This window comes from Bos mutus, chromosome 2 (genome assembly GCF_027580195.1).
Source record: "Bos mutus isolate GX-2022 chromosome 2, NWIPB_WYAK_1.1, whole genome shotgun sequence".
Classification (NCBI taxonomy): Eukaryota; Metazoa; Chordata; class Mammalia; order Artiodactyla; family Bovidae; genus Bos; species Bos mutus.
In genome coordinates, this window is record NC_091618.1 from 109,339,192 (window position 1) to 109,362,975 (window position 23,784).

The window sequence follows — 23,784 nt, forward strand, 5'->3', positions numbered from 1 at the left end:
ACTATAGGTCTGGAGAAGGGAGATTGCGCCTGCGCGGAAAGTCGAGGCCGGGTGTACGAGTGGCCCTCTTTTTCAGGCACCCGGACGAGGCAGGAGGACAGAGTACGCGGGAGCGGCGCCGAGTCTAGTATGGCTGCGGATCCCTGGCCTGGGTCAGTGAGGAGTCCTAGGGACCCGGCCGCGCTCGGCCTGGTGCTCCCATCGTCATCCTACCCCGCGGGAAACGACACCAAACTAGGTTCCAGCCCGTTTTCGGGATGTACCGGGCAGGTGTGTGGGAGAACGAGGCCTGGGCTTGACATGTGTGGCCCCCGGATCTTCTCACGGGAGTAAGGGCAAAGCCCCGCTCCATTAACTGTGGATACTCAAGAATTAATTGACAGAAAATCTATTTTTAAATACTTTGGTTTCTAAGGCATGGTCCGGGCTAGATGGGGCGTAATTGCTTTTTTTAATCGGAATGTTAAAACTTGGATTGAAATATTCATGTTAGGACCTTTAAAAAATCTTTAATCGCTCGGTAAATACAGTATACTAAATTGAATGTATTTGGAGGACTAGTCAGACCTCTAAGGATACAGAAACTGTTAAGAGTGGATACAGACTTGATTTCAAAAGATCCTTTCCTAACAAATCGAGGTACAAATGATTACAAGCTAGCTGGTTAGGACACATAACATTAGGCATCAAATTGGAGCTGCTCAATTTGGTAAGGGAGGTAAGATTTTTAGTCACTGAAGTTCTAACACATAGTTCTACTATTTTTCATCAGGTTTTCTATCAGATGATCCATCGTAATAATGCTGGTAAGTATGAAAGGATTAATAAAAATACTTGTTGACAGAAATATAGTTTTGCACATATAACATTGGTGGGTTTTTGGAAGCATAGTTTTAAAAAAGTCAGAAACTGGCAAGAGAGAGATTTTACTCTGCTTGCATGCTAAAAACTTAGCCTGCCACAGTTTTGTAGAAGATGCAGCCCCCTGGATAGGTGATGAATTACAGCAGTAGCCAGAATATCAGTAATTTTGCCCCAGTTGCCATAGGATGCATGCCTTTCAAAACTGTTCACTCTACATAACATTTTTGAGACAACAATCCAGAGCAAAGGGCAGTGAGTACCTTGCTTACAAGATATGCAGAACCACTAGAGACCCAAGGAGATTACCTCTCAACAAAATTCTGTGGAATTTTAACTAAATTGGTTACAAAAAGTATTGAATCTTACAAGATTTGGTGTCAGTAATTTGCCAGTTTGGCATAATGTTCAGTTATGATTTGACTTAATAGCACTTGGTTCTAACTGGTCCATGGATCTTTACAGCCAAGTGTATCTAAAATTATTTACCCCCTATGACCTCCACTCCTTTTTTTTCCCCTTTGTTGTGAAATTAAGAAGGTAGCATTTGCACTTTGAAACAGAGCTTAAATTATTCCGGGGGGTGGGGGGGGCAGACACCTTATTACAAAATAAGTGTAGAAACTGCAGTTGATGCTACCACTGTATACAGATATTTCTTTTTTAAAAACAAAAATGAGATTATACTGTAAAGACTCTTTTGTGACTTAATTTGAACATCTTAACCTTTTCCTACTGAAATAAATGTTCTGTTATGTGACTATCATGTGCACGTCTTATTTAAGCAGTTTCCTATTCTTGTATGTAGTTTCTAGTTTTCATTATTGGAACTTATATTCAAATAATATTCCCTGTTTTGTATTTAAACTTTTGTTTAAACAAAATTTTATTTCTCCCATTGCCAGTGGGTAATTTTCTGATGTAAAAGAAAGCATATTAGAAAACATAAATTTTAAAATGTCTTAAATACTTTTATTTTAGAATTTAAGAAGTCTTCATTCCTTTGCTCCAAACCAGAAGACTTTTCCCCCTGCATGTAGCGTAGGAGTAATGTTGGTTAGAAACTGGCTGGTGTTTAAAGCTGAAGATAGTCATGACTATTTAACCTAAGCTGTATGCTGAAGGAAGATTGTCTTAGAAATACTAAATTGGGTAAGTATTTTTTTAAAAAAAGGTTTGTGTTGAGTGGTGGGGAAAAAAACTAATAGAAAAAGATCTGAAATTAGGAAAAGTACCGTTGATAAAAATTAATAGCAGTGAAACTGAGTTAACACAGTTGGAACTTTGTTAACTTCAGGTTTATGATACATCTTACTTGGAGGTTAATATTGCAGAGATTTTAGTAACTTGTGGCTGATTAAATCTAGGCTTGAAACACTTTTCAACCCACGGTGAGTTACATTTGCAAAAAATTTTTAAATTATGTATAAATTCAGAATGCCTAAAAAGCATTTTAATTTAAAATGTGATTAGGTGCAGTTCTAATGGGATTGTCAACTGTGCTTTATTGTTATTTATTATATTGTTTCTAGGGAAAGTGAATTCTGCACTTAAATCTCTGAAAGCCAATCAGAGACCCCTGGATAGACATTTAGAGATTCAAGGATCCAGACTATCAGAATATTTTATGCCATCTAAAGGCATACAACAGGAGATACAACCTCTAGGTTAGTTATTCTCCAGATATTCTAAATTGAGAGACCAAAAATGCTTACTTGTATATGAGTCATGAGCTCTAGTCTCAGTTTCAACTACTGGATATCTATCATTATAAACCAGAGAAAACATATAGATATGATTATGTGTGGCTCAGATGGTAAAGAATGTGCCTGCAGTGTGGGAGACCAGGGTTTGATCCCTGGGTTGGGAAGATCCCCTGGAGAAGGAAATGGCAAACCACTCCAGTATTCTTGCCTGGAAAATCCCTTGGCCTGAGGAGCCTGGCAGGCTACAGCCCATGGGGTTGCAAAGAGTCAGACACAACTGAGCAACTTTACTTCACTCACATGTAGATAAATATCATGTTTTCTATTTTTAATTGATCTCTTCTTTTTTCTTTTTGATGAGTTTCTTCATTTTTCATTTTGAAACTTCTTACTAAAACCTCATAAAGGTTGTAAAGTAGATCAGATACAATATCATGGTTAGTGTGTACATTGAAATTAATCAGTGTTTTTATATTTAACATCTTTTCATCAAATTGGCTTACTTAGTATTTTATTTTTAAACTGATTAATAGTCCTTATTCTATTTCTTAGGCACTAGAATGTGTTACTAAATCATGAACTTTGGAATCAGGCAAACTTGAATCCAAATTCTAGCTCTGCCATTTAACTAATACTTAACCAACTTAATACTTGAGCTCCTGTTTACATATCTTTAGGTGTGCTTAGAAGCTCAGTCACGTCTGACTCTTTGTAACCCCATCGACTGTAGCCCACCAGGCTCTTCTGTCCATGGGGATTCTCGAGGCAAGAATACTGGAGTGGGTTGCCATGCCCTCCTCCAGGAGTGGTTCTTCTCAACCAAGGAATCGAACCCAGGTCTCCCACATTGCAGGCTGATTCTTTACTGTCTTTGAGCCACCAGGGAAGCCCTTACATATCTTTAAGATGAAGATAATAATTCCTACTAAATGAGCTTCTGACAGTTAAATGAGATGGTGAAATTGTGAGGTTTTTAGTCCAATGTCTTAGTCCAGATAGCTCAAAAAATATCAGTTACTCTTTAGAAAAAAATTTTTTTTTTGTTTACAGACATTAATTGCAGCTTTTCCTGAGAATTCTGTATAATTACCTTTTTTACATGATGGTATTCATTCATACCATCTATGACCAGTTTATTCTTTCCTTTTATCTTGAAATTTACAGCTAATGATCTTCATTATCTTTTAATGAAAACAGAGACTTGAGTAATTGTCATATCAAAAGCAGTATAATTGCTCATGTATATCCAGATTATTTGGCACTCCAGAGTTAAACTATCTAGAGGAAATATAAATAAATGTGGTTTTGTTAACACATGTTATTTCTAGTCTGGGAGAATTTAATCCACTTCCAGTTCACGTAATTTGAGAATTTCACGTACAGCATCAAGCAACCATTTGATTAACATTGGCAATGATTTAAAGCTAAAAACCTTTTTAGAAAATTTATTTAAGGTTTACAAGATTTCACATTATGTTAAATGTGGTCAGAATTTTGGTTAGTTCACAGAGAATCTGTATTGTACATGACCTATTATTTAGTATGAAGATTACTGTAAATATTTTAAACTAATAAGTTTGTGATCGATAATTTAAAGACAATAAGAATGATTGGCCTACATTTTTCTTGTCTAATTTTACAACTTTTCTGAATTAAACTTTAAGGGAATAATTGTTTAATTTCTTCTCTCGTTGAATTGCTCTATAGTTTAGTTCTGAGTGCTCAAAGAATCACTTCCTCAGGAACACAATAATATGAATATCCTTTTTAGATATTCTGTTTTCCATTCATTTAACATACTCAGATATAAACTTTGTTTCTTAGGAAAAAGTGCTTAAATAGTGGGTCTTAAGAGTGCTTGGTCTTTTTAATTTGTTTATATTCATCCTTTGTTTTTTAGCAGATCAAGAGTTGTTAAATAGGTAACTATAGCTAGGTTGGGCTTCCTTGGTGGCTCAGATGGTAAGGAATCTGCCTGCAAAGTGAGAGACCCAGGTTCCATCCCAGGCGGGAAGATCCCCTGGAGGAGGGCATGGCTACCCACTCCAGGGTTCTTGCCTGGAGAATTCCATGGACAGAGGAGCCTGGCGGGCTACAGTCCATGAAGTTGCAAAGAGTCAGACACGACTGAGTCACTAATACTCTCACACTTCATCTCATAGCTAGATACATAAAACAACATATGTTTAGGAAATAATATTTCTTCTTTTCCAGGGTAACCCAAATCTGTTTCTGGAACCATGAAAATTTTGTTGGTTTTTGACTTTGACAATACAATCATAGATGATAATAGTGACACCTGGATTGTACAATGTGCTCCAGAGAAAAAGCTTCCTCTTGAACTGAAAGATTCTTACAAAAAGGGATTTTGGACAGAATTTATGGGCAGAGTCTTTAAGTATTTGGGAGATGAAGGTGTAAGAGAAGATGAAATGAAGAGAGCAATGATATCAATGCCTTTCACTCCAGGGATGGTGGAACTTTTAAACTTTATAAGAAAGAACAAGAATAAATTTGACTGCATCATTATTTCAGATTCAAATTCAGTCTTCATAGATTGGGTTTTAGAAGCTACCAATTTTCATGATGTGTTTGATAAAGTGTTTACAAATCCAGCAGCATTTGATAGCAATGGTCATCTCACTGTGGAAAAACATCACACTCATTCTTGCACTCGGTGCCCCCAAAATCTTTGCAAAAATGTAGTTTTGGTAGAATTTGTAGGTGAGCAGTTACAACAAGGAGTGAATTATACACGAATTGTTTATATAGGTGACGGAGGAAATGATGTCTGTCCAGTAACTTTTTTAAAGAAGAACGATATTGCCATGCCACGGAAGGGATATGCTTTACAGAAAACTCTTTATAGGATGTGTCAAAACCTTGAGCCTATGCAATCTTCTGTTGTATCTTGGTCTTCAGGTGTTGAAATAATTTCTTATTTACAATTTCTAATAAAGGAATAATTAGCCAACAATTGAAATGTGTATCAGTTAAGATTAGATACAGCAGCATAAAACTCCAAATAAGGCTTTAAAAAAAGAGAAGAAGTTTTTCCTCTCACTTAAAAGAATTTCAGAATTTAGTATCTCAAAGTCTGTTTGCTCTACCAACCTCAGCACTTGGCTTCCAACTCATGATCCAAGATTGCTGTTCAAACTCCATCTGTCACATCAACATTCTGGCCAGCAAGGAGGATAGTGAGAGAGAAAGTTGCAACCTCACTTAAATTTCATTGGCCAAAACTTACAATACCTAACTACAAGGAAGGATGAAAAATGTAGCTTTTATTCAAAATGGTCATATGCCTAGGAAAAATTGGGGGAAAATGGAGTACAAAATTGAGGTAAGTGCAGCTAGTGGTTTCTACCAAAGATGGTTAATAGATAGATTGTATTCTTAAATTTATTCCCAGAGAGAATAGTCTGAGTTTCACTTAGGTATTTATTTCCAAAGCATATCTTAGCAGTTACAGATCTTAAAAATATAACCTAATTCTTAATTCACATAAGAATTCACTAGTTCCAAATCAATTCATTTTAGAGATAAGAATTCAGTATCTTGCCCCAGATCAATTTCACAATTTCCTTTTGAAATGAAATACATATGAATGTTCTTCAAATATTTTTTTTTAAACTTTAACTTCATATATTTGGAATACAAATGAACAAGGGAAATTCACACAATTGATAAATGATAAGTAATATGCTTTGGGTGTAGGAGATAACTGCAAATCCCACTTCTCAGAAAACTTTGAACAATGCATTTTATAAAAAGAAAAAAATTACTACAAATAAAATGATTACCAAAATGGAGAACGAACAGTTTATGTAAAGGATAAGACCTCTGAAACAAAATCACTCATGCTAAAACTGTTGCTGAACATTATAAGTTCAAATGATACTTAACTTTCTAAATCTTTGAAAGGCCAGATATTTTAAATTTAAATCATCATCACAGACTATAACTCCAGAATGCTGATTTAATCAGTATGTTATTACTGTTTGGCAGTTAAGTATTGAGTGATGCAATACATAATTTGTAGGAATATTTAGCATTTAAGAAACTTTTTTATTTAGGGATATTAGCAAAATGTCAACTGACCTAGAAAGTTTTGTAGTACCATGTTAATTCTAGGTTCACATGTTATAGGCAGAAAATATTCATTATATAATAATATTAGGATTTTCTTTTCCATATGGAAAGCTCTAGAAATAAAAATGTTCAATGTACTTTTATGGGAAAAAATTGGTACTCTTATTTTTTTCCAAGTTGAGAAAGTAAACTTTGTCTTGCTTTAAATTAATAGGTTAGATTATGTTGAAACACTGTTATAAATTGGGATTTCTCTACAAGTTGAAGCCAGTAACACATGATAAATTATAGATGTTAAAAAAAAAAAAGACTTTCTTCTATAGTTGTTGTAGATCAAGTAATTTGGACCAGATCTTCTACAGATTGCATCTGGAAAGCTGATAGCTGAACAAATTTTTTAAATATCTGCTTAAAGACAAGAGAGAGCTGATGATAATAAACAATTACTAAGGAACCCCAAAAACTTAGGTAGTGAGCTGCTTTTACCTGAAAGGGCTGGGCATTCTCTGAATGGCATCTGAGATACTGAGTGGCTGTCTTGACAGTCTTAATGGGACCTGGGGCAAGAGGTATTGAAGTATGAGGACTGCACTGATAAACCCTTGCTCTTTGAATAATGATCCCAAAAGGCTGCGCATGATGTGTAACAGTGACCTGCTTGCTTCTTACTTAACAGAAGTAAGCAGGGCTTCAAAGGGTAGGCAGCTCACTTCTGAATACTCTCAATCCCTGAAATTGGCCTGAAGTTATCTACCATTTTTAGAGTTCCCAGATGCTTGGCTAAAGCAAATTTGAACTGTCTTATGAGGAAGTTACTATCCTTAGTATGGTGAGCAGTCTTATCAGGTAACCCCCCATAATCTCTGTAAGCTGGTCTTGGCTCTGTGTGTGTGGAGAAGGTCTATCACCTTCTAATCAATGCATTACCACAAAGATGATGGGATATATTATTAATGTGTCTATCATTGTATCAGATTCTTACGCTGATCTTCTTAAGAAACTCTCTCCCTTGGTGATTTTGAAGAAGCAAGCTGCCATGTTGTGAACTGGCCTTCCGAGAGGGCCACGTGGCAAACAACTGAGGGTGGCCTCTAGCTAATAACAAGAAGTAGGTCCTGGGTCCAAAAGTCTGCAGAGAACTGAGTACTGCAACCATGTGAGTCTGGATAGTGGAACCTTAGCTGAGATCACAGCTCAGGCTAACAGCTTGATTTAGCCTTGTAAGAAAGACCCTGAAACAGGCCCTTTTGAGCTATGCCTGGACTCCTGATCTACAGAATATTGTTCAGTTGCTAAGTTGTGTCTGACTCTTTGTGACCCCATGGACCACAGCATGCCAGACTTCCCTGTCCACCATCTCCCAGAGTTTGCTTAGGCTTGTGTCCATTGAGTTGGTGGTGCCATCCAAACATCTTATCCTCTGTCATCCCCATCTCCTGCCTTTGATTTTTCCCAGCATCAGGGTCTTTTCCAATGAGTCAGCTCTTCACATCAGGTGGCTAAAGTATTGGAGCTTCAACTTCAGCATCAGTCCTTCCAATGAATATTCAGGGTTAATTTCCTTTAGGATTGACAGGTTTGATCCCCTTGCTGTCCGAGGGACTCTCAAGAGTCTTCTCTAGCACTACAATTCAAAAGCATCAACTCTTTAGTGCTCAGCCTTCTTTATGGTCTGACTCTCACATCAATACATGACTGTTGTCTTTGCTTTTTAATACACTGTCTAGGTTTGTCATAGCCTTCCTTTCAAGGAGCAGGCATCTTTTAATTTTGTGGCTGCATTCACCATCTGCAGTGACTTTGGAGTCCAAGAAAATAAAATCTGTCACTGCTGCTTTTTCCCCTTCTGTTTGCCATGAAATGATGGGATTAGGTGCCATGATCTTAGTTTTTTGAATGTTTAAGCCAGCTTTTTCACTCTTCTTTCACCATCATCAAGGGGCTCTCTAGTTCCTCTTCACTTTCTGCCATTAGAGTGGTATCATCTGCATATCTGAGGTTATTGATATTTCTCCTGGCAATTTTGATTGCAGCTTGTGACTTACCCAGCCTGGCATTTTGCATGATGTACTCTGCATATGAGTTCAATAAACAGGGTGACAATATACAGCCCAATTTTGAATCAATCAAATTGTCACGTTGTTCCATGTAACGTTCTGTTGCTTCTTGACCTACATACAGGTTTCTCAGGAGATGGAAGGTAATCTGGTATTCCCATCTCTGATAATTTGCCACAGTTTGTTGTGATCCACACAGTTAAAGGCTTTAGTGTAGTCAATGAAGCAGAAATAGATGTTTATCTGGAATTCCCTTGCTTTCTCTATGATCCAACGAATGTTGGCAGTTTGGCCTCTGGTACCTTTGCCTTTTCTAAACCCAACTTGTACATCTGGAATTTTTCAGTTCACATACTCCCGAAACCTAGCTTGAAGGATTTTCAGCATAAACGTGCTAGCATGTGAAATGAGTGCACTTATCCAGTAGTTTGAACATTCTTTGGCACTGCCCTTCTTTGGAAATGGAATGAAAACTGACCTTTTCCAGTCGTGTGGCCACTGCTGAGTTTTCCAAATTTTCTGACATATTGAGTGCAGCACTTTAACAGCATCATCTTTTAGGATTTGAAATAGCTTAACTAGAATTCCATCACCTCCGCTAGCTTTGTTTGTAGTAAGACCCGCATGGTTTCACACTCTAGGATGTCTCATTCCCTAGGTGAGTGACCATACCTTTGTGTTTATCCCGGTCATTATAGAACATATGAGATAATGTACATTGTTTGAATATGCTAAGTTTGTGGTAATACTGTTTGTAGCAATGCCAAATTAATGCAGTAGGTTGCAAAATCTAAACAGTTTTCTAAGTATATTGTAGGGCACATGGTAAAAAGTAGCCGCTACTACTACTACTACTACTACTACTAAGTTGTTTTAGTCGTCTCTGACTCTGTGCGACCCCATAGACGGCAGCCCACCAGGCTCCCCCGTCCCTGGGATTCTCCAGGCAAGAACACTGGAGTGGGTTGCCATTTCCTTCTCCAATGCATGGAAGTGAAAAGTGAAAGTGAAGTCGCTCAGTCGGGTCTGACTCTTAGCGACCCCATGGACTGCAGCCTACCAGACTCCTCCATCCATGGGATTTTCCAGGCAAGAGTACTGGAGTGGGGTGCCATTGCCTTCTCCAAAAAGTAGCCACACCAATAGATAAAAATGAACACCAGCAGAAGCTTTTACTTAAACGTATCTGCATGAGCTTCAGGAATTGGAGTTTTCAGACACTAATCTTATGAGAATTTTGGCACAGCTGAAAATTACATAATTTGGAAATACTAGAACTAAAATTACCATGACTAAAATTAGAATCTTGATGGATGGATTTGATAATAGAACAGGCATAGCTCAAGAGAGAACTAGTGAATAAACACAAGTTAGAAAATACACGAATACGGTAAAGAAAGACAAAACAATGAAAATGCAGAAGAGAAATTAAGAGGTAGAAGATATAGCAAGATCTAACATAGGAAATTGGTGTCTTGGGAAGAAAGAAGAAAATGAAACAAGCAGTATATTTGAAGATAATGACTGAGAACCTTATAAAGCTGATGAAAGACATCAAACCACACGTTCAAGAGTTCTTATGAACCCCAAACAGGAAAATGAAAACCACATGAAATCACATCCTTTTAAAACTACCAATAATCTATGATGGAAAAAGCATAAAGCAACTAGAGGGGGGAAAAAGATGACTTTGAAAGGAGTAATTTATAACAGCTGATATTTTCTTTTTTTCCTTAAATGTTTGATAAAGTAGAAGAGTGAAGACATCTAGACCTGGAGTTCTCTTTATTGGAAGATTTTTAACTACTCGTTCAATTTCCTTAATTGTTTATAGATTCAGGTTGTATAGTATTTCTTGAGTAAGCTTTGGCAGTGTGTGACAGTGTTTGTTATCTTTTGCTGAATAGTAAATTACCTCAGAATTTGACAGGTTACAACTCAGCATTAGTTATCTCACAGTTTCTTTGGCACAGGGGCACTTAACTGGGTTATTCTGGCTCAGGATCTCAGGTCAGGATGTCCCCTCCAGCTCTAGTCATATGAAAGCTTGACTAGAGCTGAAGGATCTGCTTGCAAGGTGGCTGGCTTACACAGTTTTTGGCAGGAAGCCTCAGTTTCTCACTGATTGTTTTTAGGAATCTCAACTTTTTGCTGACTGTTGGCAGAAGGTCTCAATTTCCAACCACGTGGGTGTCTTCAAAGTGTTGCTTGAATGTCCTAAAGGCATAGTTTCCTGCCAAGTGACCAATCCAAGAAAGAGGGCAAAGAGGAAACCACAGTGCCTTTGTGACGTAGTCTCAGAAATCAAACGTCATCAATTCCACCATGTTTTATTTGTTAAACCAGTACAAAGTCAGGCCCACAGTCAAAGGGAGGGGAATTAAACTCTACTTTTGAGGGAGGAGTTGAAGGGTGTTGGATATGCTTTTAAGCCAGTAAAGTGTCTCTCAAGGACTTTGTCCGTTTCATGTGAAATTTATGGGCATAAAGTTTTTCGTAATACTGCCCTATCAGTCCTTTAATTTTGCAGTGAACACATGGATACCTGCTGTCTAGATTTTATATTAACATTTTACTCTGCTTATTTTATCACATTCCTGTCCATTCCTCTATCTAGCCATCTTTTTAATGTTTTTCTTCTTCCTCTTTTAACATAAGCATTTTTTGTCCCCTTTCCTTTGTTTCCCAGTGTAAAAAAACCGTGTGCTTCTCTGGCTTCAGTTGGAACTTAGATCTTTTCCAGCTCTGTGTGACCTCTGGGAATAACCTAATTTGTGATGGTCTTGGGATCATTCTTTGCCAGACTTACAGTGTTTCACCCTACGCATGTGTGTCTTAGTCACACCATAGAGTCAAGGGGACAGTTCCTCCTACAGATTTCTGAAACTCTTTCTCCATTTAGCTCCTTCCTATCTGGTACTCTGTCCTACAAATTGCAGCCAGTTCAACCTCCCCAAACTTACCTCCAACTCCTCGACTCAGTGAAACTACTGTGGTCTGCTTGGGATTCCCCTTGCCTGCACCTCAGGCTGGAAAATGTCTCCAGGCAGAAATGCAGGCAATTATAGGACTTACCTCATTTGTTTTCTCTTCTCTTATGGATCACATTCCTGTGCTGCCTGTTGTTCAGTGCCTGGAAACTCCTATTTCATATATTTTGTCAAGTTTTCTTATTGTTTATAGTGGGGTGGTTAGACCAGTCCCAGTTCCTCCAGAAACAGAAATTGTAGTATTTCATTTTTAATTCCTAATTTAATGTGATTAAAAGCTCTGCTCTAGGTTAGACCAATTTGAATTCTAGCCCTGGATTGGGCTAATCCTGGCCTCCCAACATCTCAATTTTCTTATCCTTTATGTGGAGATGATAATGGTACCTGCCACCCCTAAGATTGTTGTAAAGATATACTGAATTGGACATGCTAGTAGCTTATTATGGCTGCTCTTAACAAAGTAACACAACCTGGGTAGCTTAAAACACTCACAGTTCCAGAGGCTAAAAACGCAGACAGTTTCACTGGGCTGAAACTGGGTGTCAGCAGGGCAACCCTCCATTGAAGACTTGAGGGGAGAATCTGTTGTTTCTTCCAGCTTCTAGTGGCTGCCTGCTCTCTTTGGCTGTGGCTGCATCATCTTCCCAGTCTTTACCTTCATGACCACATTGCTGTCTCCTCTTCTGTCTATGTCAAGTCTCCCTCTGCCCTGTTCTTATAAGGACACTTTTAATTGCATTCAGAGCCTAACTAGATAATCCAGGACAATCTCCCCAAGTCAGAATCCTTAATTTCCATCTCTAAAGACCCATTTTCCTTACTGTTCACTCGCTCGGTCATGTCCAACTCTTTGCGACCATTTGTGGGTTCCAGGGAACATTTATGGGCTCCAGGGAACATTTATGGGTTCCAGGGATTAGGACTTGATATCTTTTGGTGGCCATTATTCAGCCTATTACGGGTAATAAAGCATTTTGCACACAATCAATCAGTGCTAATAGTCAATATATTTAGCAACTACTACAGCACAGGAACCAGCTAATAAAAACAGAAGTGCCAAACAAGAATGGATGCTGGCCACAACCATAACAGTGTCTGGATCTGAATAGAAGTGTTGCACTTGTCATTTATGCCAGCACCTCACACACATAGTATATACTCAGTGTTAGTTCACTGAGGTCCAACTTTATTAAGTTAGTTCTATTTCCTCTTTTTTAAATGTCTGGACATGTCCTTTGCTCATTTATGTATAAGATCTGTGTTCTTTTTATCTGTTTTTCTGAGCACTTTGTATATGGAAGATACTAATATTGTTATATCTGTGATAAATATTGTTTGTATTATATTAATATTGTGTTCATCTTTTCTAAACCTTGTTTTATTATTTCTAGATAATTTGTTCTTAATCTTTATTTAAAAATATAAACGTCTAAATTTAGTATGTGCCTTGTTATCCATTAGATTATGTTAGATTTAATGAAACAAATATATTGATACACACTAATTAGGATTTTTTAAAGGTAGGATTCTTGTTCTCTAAAAATTTTCCTTTGAAAGCAAAAGAATCTCTGTTTCCCTCAAAGCTAAGCAGATTTTCCATGGCCAATTTTATTATACTAAACTGTGAGCTTATAGAGATGCTAGAATTAAAAATAGAAATTAAGAAAGACTATTAATATCATAATAGGATTGGGCAGAGAAGTAGAGGAACTTCCTGTTCTTCACAGGAGACTCTAGGATAGCCGTGGTAGGCAGAATTCTAAAATGGTCCCTGAGATGTCCCATGCCCTGGTGTACATGCTAAACATAATCCTTAGTACTGTGAATTTGATGTATTTTACCACTATGATTAGGTTATGGTTTATGGCAAATTGACTTTAAAGTAGAATGTCTGGGTTGGACCTGACCTAAACACACGAGCCCTTTAAAAGCAGAGAGTTTTCCTGGCTGGTAGCGGAAAGGGAAGTCAGTGATTCAAACCACAAGAAAGATTCAACATGCCCTGGCTGGTTTAAAGATGGAAGAAGGCATATAATGAGGAATGTGGACAGCCTGTAGAGCTGAGAGCAGCCTCTGGCTGACAGCCAACAAAGAAACAGGGACTACAATCCTACAATAAACTGCAAGGAAATGAATTCTGCCACCAGTCATGTGAGTCTGGAAGAGGACTGTGAGCCCCAGATGAGAAACACAGCCCAGGCTGGCACCTTGATTTCAGCCTGCTGAGACCCTGAGCTGAGAACCCAGCCACACTGTGCCCAGATTTTTGACCTACAGATACTTGTGACAATGTTTTTGTGTTGTTTTAAACTGCTAAATTTGTCTTAATTTGTTACATAGCAGTAAAAACTAACACAATAGCTAATCTCAAGGAAAAGTCTGATTTTCATACACATAGCTCTTTTGTAATTATGTGTTTGGCAATTTAAACTATAAAGTAACAAATTACTTTTTATTCTTCTGACCAGACACTGAACATCATTGTGACCTATGGAGAGATGCTCCTAAAAATGTCTCTGCCTTTGAGAGTTTAACAGGGACTTAATTTTTCCTGCTAATGTGTTTTCTAATTTTTTATAATGTGACTTTACTTCTTTAAAAAGAAAAATAAATTTAAAGAAATCAAGACCTCCTGAGACAGAGCACACCCTATAACCCTAAGCTGTTCACACAGGACCGGCTGCACGTAATTTGTGAGACCCAGAACACAGTGAAAATATGAAACCTCTTGTTCAAAGATTATTAAGGATTCCAAGACAGCAAAGCATTAAACCAAGAGTGGGATCCTTCTGACTGCACAGGTCACACATGCAGCCAAATCTGTGCCCAGACCTTCTCCAGCAACTTCCAGATAAAAACTTTGCCAAGCACTGCTTACTACTGTCCAGACGCCCCAGTGCTGCTTCACTGCTTGGGTGACATTTGCAAAGTAATTGCTTATAATGTCACTATACACCAAATCCTTTCAGAATTTTCCCCAAATGTGTTTGTATATATGTATGTGTGTGTGTGTCTATTATATATGTATATATATATATGTGTGCTCTTTGATATAGATGGATTATTCTTATAATTGTCATATTGCTTTTATCACTTAAAATTATAGCCTAACTATTTACCTGTATTAATATTCTTTAAGGTTAAAATTTTTAATTTAAATGTACATTTTTGCACTTTAAATGGAATGAAGAGATTAAAAAAGAAAGAATGGTAAAGAGGAAGGAAGAAAGGAAAAGAGGGAGGGAGGGAAGTTGGGAGGAAGGAAAATAGGAAAGATCCTTGTCCTTTAAGGAATCCATATAATAAAAGAACAGTATTGAAGTCTGACATGGTTACTGTATTAGGAAGGTATAAGCTACAAGCTATTAGGAAAGTATACGCTATAAACTACTGTATTAGGAAGGTATATAACAGGGCTTCCCTATTAGCTCAGTTGGTAAAGAATCTGCCTGCAATGCAGGAGACCCCCATTTGATTCCTGAGTGGGAAAGATCCACTGGAGAAGTGATAGGCTACCCACTCCAGTATTCTTGGGCTTCCCATGTGGCTCAGCTGGTAGAGAATCTGCCTACAATACGAGAGACCTGGGTTGGAAAGATCCCCTGGAGAAGGAAAAGGCTACCTACTCCAGTGTTCTGGCTTGGAGAATTGCATGGAGTGTATAGTCCATGGAGTCGCAGAGTCTGACATGACTGAGTGACTTTCACTTCACTTCAAGCTACATATGTAATTTAAGTATAAACTTATTTTATTTTCAACTATCTTTTAAAATAGGAATATTGCTCCAATATTTTTATATAAGAAAACAAGCTTGGTAAGGTCACAGAACCAAGTAATAAAAGAATTCTTCAAAACTAGGTGATGTTGAAACAAGAAACATGAACACTAGTCCCAGTTCTAACTGGTAAATAGCTCTGTGATTTTGCTGAATTATTTTGCTTCTCTGGAATTCATTTTACTTTCTGTAAAATGACTAGACTGAGCAAATTTTATCCCTAACTGCCTTCCAGTTCTAAAATTCTGTAATTCTAATGTCATTATGAATCTAAGTGTTCTCTAGTTTTGGCTACAGGGAGCTATCTTCTGTCTATGGTGTGCTGCAGTCCATGGGATTGCAAAGAGTCAGACACGACTGAACTAACTAGCTATCCTCTAAATAAAGTTAAGTCACCCTATTTTTAAGGCCTTTAGAAGGAGGTTTTCCTTTTACTGCAAAACCATTTTGGGATCAATCTTGCTTTTAATTTTTTAGCATATTAATAGGTCACAGGTTTGAACTCTTCATGTTGCTTAGTTTTCTTGTCTTTGAGCTAAATAACTATGACTTCTTTATCTGATTATCAGAAAGCACTTTTTATTTTCATGACTCTTCTCTGACCTACTCAAAATCCTCTCTGACCTTTAAGACTGTCCTTGAACTGGACACAGGACTGTATTCAGGATCAAGTCACTGGTTATCTCATTTTGCTCTTATAAGCACTGTCTTTCTTCTCTTTTCCTTTTTTCCTCAGTGTGTATTAGAACAATGCTTTGCTGGGGATCATGTTAAAATACAAATTGTTTTCAATAGTTCTGGGGTGGGACTTGAGCTTCTGCTTTTCTGACACACTCATAGATGAAATACTTCTTAATACTTGGTTGCCGCTTGACTGCCTAAGGTGCTGAATCTAGCGGCACTTCCTATAAAGACAATAAAACCCAGAAAGCAGTCTCGACTGGCTTATAGGCCAAGTCCAGGTGCCATAGAAATAACCTGAAAATCAGTTTAGTTCCTACAGGTGAGTCCAACCTGTCTCTCTAAATGAGCAGCCAAAATGTGGTTATGCTCAGGCTTACCTGCCACAGAATAGCCTACCATAGCTCATATGAACTTGATCAACGAAGAAAAGCTCCTAGACAGAAATTAACTGCTAGAGTGGGAACTGGTACGGGCTTTCTCCACTTTGGCACTGTATAGACTTTGGGGCTGGATGATTTCTTTTTGGGGGCCAGGGGGGGAGTATGTGTTTCTTGTACATTGTAGAATAGCAGCATTCCCGACCTCTACTCACTAGATGCCACTAGCACTCCTCCTGCCAAGTTAGGGTTTCCCTCATAATTCAGTTGGTAAAGAATCCGCCTGCAATGCAGGAGACCACCCTGGTTTGATTCCTGGGTCAGGAAGATCCACTGGAGAAGGGATAGGCTACCTACTCCAGCATTCTTGGGCTTCCCTTGTGGCTCAGCTGGTAAAGAAGCCACTGCAATGTGGGAGACCTGGGTTCAATCCTTGGTTTGGGAAGATCTCCTGGAGAAGGGAAAAGTTACCCACTCCAGTATTCTGGCCTGGAGAATTACATGGACTGTGTAGTCCATGGGGTCACAAAGAGTCAGACACTACTGAGCAACTTTCATTTTCGGGCTTCCATGACAGCTCAGTTGGTAAAGAATCTGCCTACAATCCAGGAGATCCCAGTTTGATTCCTGGGTTGGGAAGACCTGGTGGAGAAGGGATAGGCTATTCACTCCAGTATTCTTGGGCTTCCCTTGTGGCTCAGCTGGTAAAGAATCCACCTGCAATGTGGGAGACCTGGGTTCGATCCCTGGGTTGGAAAGATCCCCTGGAGAAGGGAACAGCTCCAGTATTCTGGCCTGGAGAATTCCATAGACTGTATTGTATAGTCCATGGAGTCACCGAGAGTTGGACGCGACTGAGCGACTTTCACTTCACTGGCAAGTGACAACCAAAAGCATCTCTAGACATTGCCAATAATCCCTGTTTGAGAACTACTTAATGACTAAAAGTCTGTATGCTTTATCCCTGGATGAAGTGAAGATACAGCAATTGTACAGACAGAATACTGCTACTCTTACAGCGACGGATCCAAAATATTTTCCCCCGTGTAATAATTTCCTTATGACCAAGTCCATAGCCTTGTCACATCATAGCAATCACCACCTGAGTGTTTAATATTTTTGATGCCTAACTCAGTCACTTCCTTCATGCATTAGATACATACGAGGCTTCTTTTCCTACCCATGTATTATATGTGCTGTGCTGTGCTAAGTTGCTTCAGTCCTGTCTGGCTCTGTGTGATCCTATGGAGTAGCCCACCAGGCTCCTCTGTGCATGGGATTCTCCAGGCAAGAATACTGGAGTAGGTTGCCATGGAAGATCCTCCAGGGGATCTTCCCGACCCAGAGATCAAACCTGTGTATCTCACATCTCCTGCATTGGCAGGAGGGTTCTTTACCACTAGCACCACCTGGAAATTCCTATATATTATATGTACTGTGGCACAACAAGTCTATTAGTTTCAATCTGCTTTTGTAGTACAAGTACAGTCTTTTATAATGAGTTATAATTACATCTTTATTCTACTTTTTAAAAAATGTTATCTCTGATATACCCACATATTCATTTACTGTCATAGCATTTGAATTTTTTTTAGCTCCTAGTTTGTACTAGTCCTGAAGGAGAGTTAGAAAAGATCATCATTTACAGTCTCATAAGCTCCTTCCAGGGGACAGCTGGTATGTCACAGGCAGGCCCCAGACTGAGCTCTGCTAATAGTGTGATAATGGGACTGGAATTTATAGCCGCTTCCTACCCCTATTATGAGATATGCTTTTTTCTTTCAGGAGATGAGAGGGAGAGCCCTTTACTGACTTAACAACCCCACAGCACATCTTTAGATGAGACCAGCTGTAGGGAATATATAAACAGTAATTAATTGCCTTGACTCTTTTACCTAAAACCCTATCATTTTTGTACTTTCTGGTGGGTTTCTTTTTCAGGTGGACAGTGTGATGGTTCTGTTGAAGAGAGATTTTTTTGATGTGCTCTGCTAGGGCTTATGGAATAATATATTTCTGGCCAAAAGCTAAATCTATCTTACTTATGTCATACAAACTGATATCTATGTGATAATGGTTCATATTGAAACAAAACGGTAACATAAATGTTTCCTAACAAAGACATTCTTAGAAACACTCATTGTTTATGGAAGACATTACTTAGTAAAAAATTAGTTTGTCTTTTATATTCAAATAATAAATTTTCAAATTTATGTTTAAACAACTAGTAAAATATGATTACAATTAAACTAACATTTGTCACACAGGATTTTAAAACTGTGCAAACTGGAAAACTTGCTCATTCACATTTTTTTCTACCCCTCTACAGTCATATTCTGGATTTTGTTACATATCAAAAATCTCAACTCTTTTCACAACTTGGTCTATGCAATGTTCTACTTTCCTCAGTTCAATATGAGAATATGTTCTTTTAGGGATTTATTAACAAGTTAACCTTTTTCAGATTTAAATCCAGAAAAATATCCTGTTGCACAATTTTTGAGGGGAGAAAAATACTACAGTAAGCAAATATTTTGAGAGTCTACTATGTGCAAGAAAGCAAACCTAAACAAAACAAAAACCTGTGGATGTTTAAGAAGTGTAGGACTATGTCTTACAAAGAATGATGTCCTTCAAAGTGTTTACAGTTTGATTGAAGGGTGAGATACATATATATGTAATTCATAATTCCCAAGTATGCTTCATAAAGCATTTTAGTAATCAGCATAAAAAGTGTTTAAGTCAAGGAAGGACTAGATGACCATACAGTATTGTGTTTTGTATTCGCTCAATTGATTAACTGTGATAGAAGCTTTATGAAAGAGGTAGACTGTGATCTATACATTAAGCATGGAAAGGACCTGGAAAAATGGAAAGGACTTGATAGAGCTTCCCAGATGAAGGGAATAATGTGAGCCAAGATAGGGGTGGGTACAGCATATTCTTTAGGTAGTGATAATCTATTAATATCTGGCCTACTGAAGTTAAATGTTTACACTGGGGAGTAGTGGAATAAAGCTTTGTAAGTAGGATTTGGCCAATTTATGGACAGATTTGTAAGCTAATCAATGGAGTTTGAATTTCTTCCAGGTACCTCTTAGGAGCAAGTAAAGGGAAGTGATGTCAAGAAAGTTGTGTTCAGGTGGTATGAAAGGTAATGTACAACTTGGGAGGAAAAGGAAGAGATGACACAGAAAAGTCTTGCAGTAAGTCAAGGTAGAAGTGATAAAGACCTCCTAAGCATGCTGTGAGTGAGAAGGAAAATGAAGAGATATGTAAATCAGATGCAGGCTTCCCTGGTGGCTCGTGGTAAAGAATCCGCCTGCCAAGGCAGTAGACATGGGTTTAATCCCTGATCTGTGAAGAGCCCACATGCTGTGAAGCAACTAAGCCCACACACCACAACTACTGAGCTTTAGAGCCCAGAAGGCACAACCATTGAAACCCGTATGTTTCGAGCCTGCGCTCTACAACAAGAGAAGCCATTGTACTGAGAGGCCAGAGCACTGCAGCCAGAGGGTAGCCTCTGCTCTCCGTAACTAGAGAAGAGCCCATGTGCAGCAGTGAAGACCCAGCACAGCCAACAATAAATAAATGAATTCATTAATAAAAAAATAAGCCTGATGCTTTGAATTTGAAAATGAAAAAAAGCACAAAACTTTTAGATCATGTTCTGCAGGAAGGCAGTGTCTGTGGATTGTCATTTATATAATTTCTTGAAGAACTCTGAGCCCTGAGCAAATTTTTAAAGCAAATTCTGAAAGTCTTACTTATAATCTGCTCATATTTTCACTGGTATAAAAAACCTTTATTGAGTGCCTATTATGTGGCAGACACTGTTTTAGGAATACTAGAATGAATGGGGGATATACAATGAACAAAACATAAAATCACTGCTTTCATGGAGTTTATGTTCTAGTGGGAGAAATCTCACAACGAACTAAAAAATATGCAAAATATATGATATCATAGATGGTAATAAGGATTATGAATTAAAGCTGGGAAGGGGAATAGGGAATAACAGGTAGGATGTGGAGATAATTTTAAATAGGTTGGTAAAAAAAAAAAAGGCCTTGTTGGGAAGTTGATATTTGAGCAAAAAATCCAGTAGAGGTGAGTGACCAGATCATATAGTATTTTTGGGAAAAGAGCTGGGCAGGCAAAAGGAATAGCTAGCCCTGAGGCAACCCATTCCTGGTGAGGGGAGAAGCTGGCCTGGGTAAGGGGGTGCTGGAGATCCTTGTAAGTACTTTGATTTTTACTGAATGAAATAGAGAATCATTTGGTTGATTTGAGCCAGTGCTCTTACTTTTTCTGGGTCCCTGCTGGCTCAGATGGCAAAGAATCTGCTGCAGTGTGGGAGACCCAGGTTTGATCCCTGGGTAGGGAAGATCCCCTGGATAAGGGAACGGCTACCCACTCCAGTATTCTTGCCTGGAGAATTCTAAGGACAGAGGAGCCTGACGGGCTATGTAGTCCATGGGGTCCCAAAGAGACAGACACGACTGTGTGACTAACACTTTCAGCCAGAAGAATAGCTTCCCTGGTGGCTCAGACTGTAAAGTTCGGCCTGTGGTAGGAGACCTGAGTTCAATCCCTGGATCAAGAAGTTCCCCTGGAGAAGGGAATGGCAACCCACTCAAGTAGTCTTCCCTGGAGAATCCCATGGTACTTTCTCTAGCCAGAAGAATTGGGTTTCTTTTTTTTTTTCTAATTGAAAAAGATCCTAGTTTATTATCTTCTTCCATGTATTAATTTTATCTGAAATTTAGCTTTAACTGTGGTACCGGGCCTAGATCTGATAGATAGCGTGCCTGATGAACTATGGACGGAGGTTCGTGACATTGTACAGGAGACAGGGATCAAGACTATCCCCATAGAAAAGAAATGCAGAAAAGCAAAATGGCTGTCTGGGGAGGCCTTACAAATAGCTGTGAAAAGAAGAAAAGCGAAGAGCAAAGGAGAAAAGGAAAGATATAAGCATCTGAATGCAGAGTTCCAAAGAATAGCAAGGAGAGATAAGAAAGCCTTCCTCAGCAATCAATGCAAAGAAATAGAGGAAAACAACAGAATGGGAAAGACAGAGATCTCTTCAAGAAAATTAAAGATACCAAGGAAACATTTCATGCAAAGATGGGCTCAATAAAGAACAGAAATGGTATGGACCTAACAGAAGCAGAAGATATTAAGAAGAGGTGGCAAGAATACATGGAAGAACTATACAAAAAAAGATCTTCATGACCAAGATAATCACGATGGTGTGATCACAAACCTAGAGCCAGATATCCTGGAATGTGAAATCAAGTGGGCCTTAGAAAGCATCACTATGAATAAAGCTAGTGGAGGTGATGGAATTCCAGCTGAGCTATTTCAAATCCTGGAAGATGATGCTGTGAAAGTGCTGCACTCAATATGCCAGCAAATTTGGAAAACTCAGCAGTGGCCACAGGACTGGAAAAGGTCAGTTTTCATTCCAATCCCAAAGAAAGGCAATGCCAAAGAATACTCAAACTACCGCACAATTGCACTCATCTCACATGCTAGTAAAGTAATGCTCAAAATTCTCCAAGCCAGGCTTTAGCAATATGTGAACCGTGAACTTCCAGATGTTCAAGCTGGTTCTAGAAAAGGCAGAGGAACCAGAGATGAAATTGCCAACATCTGCTGGATCATGGAAAAAGCAAGAGAGTTCCAGAAAAACATCTATTTCTGCTTTATTGACTATGCCAAAGCCTTTGACTGTGTGGATCACAATAAACTGTGAAAAGTTCTGAAAGAGATGGGAATACCAGACTACCTGACCTGCCTCTTGAGAAACCTGTATGCAGGTCAGGAAGCAAGAGTTAGAACTGGGCATGGAACAACAGACTGATTCCAAATAGGAAAAGGAGTACATCAAGGCTGTGCATTGTCACCTTGCTTATTTAACTTATATGCAGAGTACATCATGAGAAACGCTGGACTGGAGGAAACACAAGCTGGTATCAAGATTGCTGGGAGAAATATCAATAACCTCAGATATGCAGATGACACCACCCTTATGGCAGAAAGTGAAGAGGAACTAAAGAACCTCTTGATGAAAGTGGAAGAGGGGAGTGAAAAAGTTGGCTTAAAGCTCAAGATTCAGAAAACTAAGATCATGGCATCTGGTCCCATCACTTCATGGGAAATAGATGGGGAAACAGTGTCAGACTTTATTTTTGGGGGGTCCAAAGTCACTGCAGATGGTGACTGCAGCCATGAAATTAAAAGACGCTTACTCCTTGGAAGGAAAGTTATGACCAGCCTAGATAGCATATTGAAAAGCAGAGACATTACTTTGCCAACAAAGGTCTGTCTAGTCAAGGCTATGGTTTTTCCAGTGGTCATGTATGGATGTGAGAATTGGACTGTGAAGAAAGCTGAGTGCCGAAGAATTGATGCTTTTGAACTGTGGTGTTGGAGAAGACTCTTGAGAGTCCCTTGGACTGCAAGGAGATCCAACCAGTCCATTCTGAAGGAGATCAGCCCTGGGATTTCTTTGGAAGGAATGATGCTAAAGCTGAAACTCCAGTACTTTGGCCACTTCATGTGAAGAGTTGACTCATTGGAAAAGACTCTGATGCTGGGAGGGATTGGGGGCAGGAGGAGAAGGGGACGACAGAGGAGGAGATGGCTGGATGGCATCACTGACTCGATGGATGTGAGTCTGGGTGAACTCTGGGACCTGCTGATGGACAGGGAGGCCTGTGTGCTGCGATTCATGGGGTCTCAGAGTCGGACACGACTGATCGACTGAACTGAACTATGGCACCCAAAAACATATCCTCAGTGAAGCACTGTCTTTTAAATGACCCTCCCTCCAAGTGTAGTAAGCTAGTTCCTATTTTGAGAATGAACCAGTGGTCTTTCATATGTTTTTTGAACAAGTACCCCAAAAGTAACATATGGACTCACTTCCACATTTTTAGATTGATATTGAAAACTTTTCATTGTAAGTTTAAACATTTTCCAAGGTTATAACTTCTAGAATATTATAAATAATGACTTTTTAGTAGGCTTTAAAATAACACTTTAAAATCTATTTAGTGAAAGGTAACTATAATTATTTGAAACCTACCATGATTTCTTTTAAAATACATAGACAAGTTGTTCTTTAACAGTGAGGAATTTTTATCTTATTCTTTTTTAAAGATTTATTATTTATTGTTGGCTGTGTGGACCTTGGTTGCTGCATGCAGGCTTTCTCTAGTTGCGGCC

At 38.6% G+C, this 23,784-nt stretch overlaps 1 protein-coding gene across 3 annotated transcripts; it reads left to right on the top strand.

The window, feature by feature from the left end:
* The first annotated feature begins 5 nt into the window (after positions 1-5).
* Positions 6-13,105, top strand: PHOSPHO2 (phosphatase, orphan 2). Of its 3 annotated transcripts, XM_014478494.2 has the most exons (5): positions 14-270; positions 773-806; positions 1,843-2,013; positions 2,394-2,528; positions 4,782-13,105. In XM_014478494.2, the coding sequence occupies exon 5, from the start codon at positions 4,808-4,810 to the stop codon at positions 5,531-5,533; it is 726 nt and encodes a 241-aa protein (XP_014333980.1). In that variant the 5' UTR covers positions 14-270; positions 773-806; positions 1,843-2,013; positions 2,394-2,528; positions 4,782-4,807; the 3' UTR covers positions 5,534-13,105. The 3 variants fall into 3 exon arrangements, with proteins under 3 accessions (XP_014333973.1, XP_014333980.1, XP_005887654.1); XM_014478487.2 differs by lacking the exon at positions 2,394-2,528 and having other exon boundaries at positions 6-152; positions 4,782-13,097; XM_005887592.3 differs by lacking the exon at positions 2,394-2,528 and having other exon boundaries at positions 18-270; positions 4,782-13,097.
* The last annotated feature ends 10,679 nt before the right edge of the window (positions 13,106-23,784 follow it).

What these genes read in the sequence shown, in the direction of transcription:
- PHOSPHO2 (XM_014478487.2), top strand. Translation starts at nt 4,808, where the DNA reads ATGAAAATTTTGTTGGTTTTTGACTTTGACAATACAATCATAGATGAT.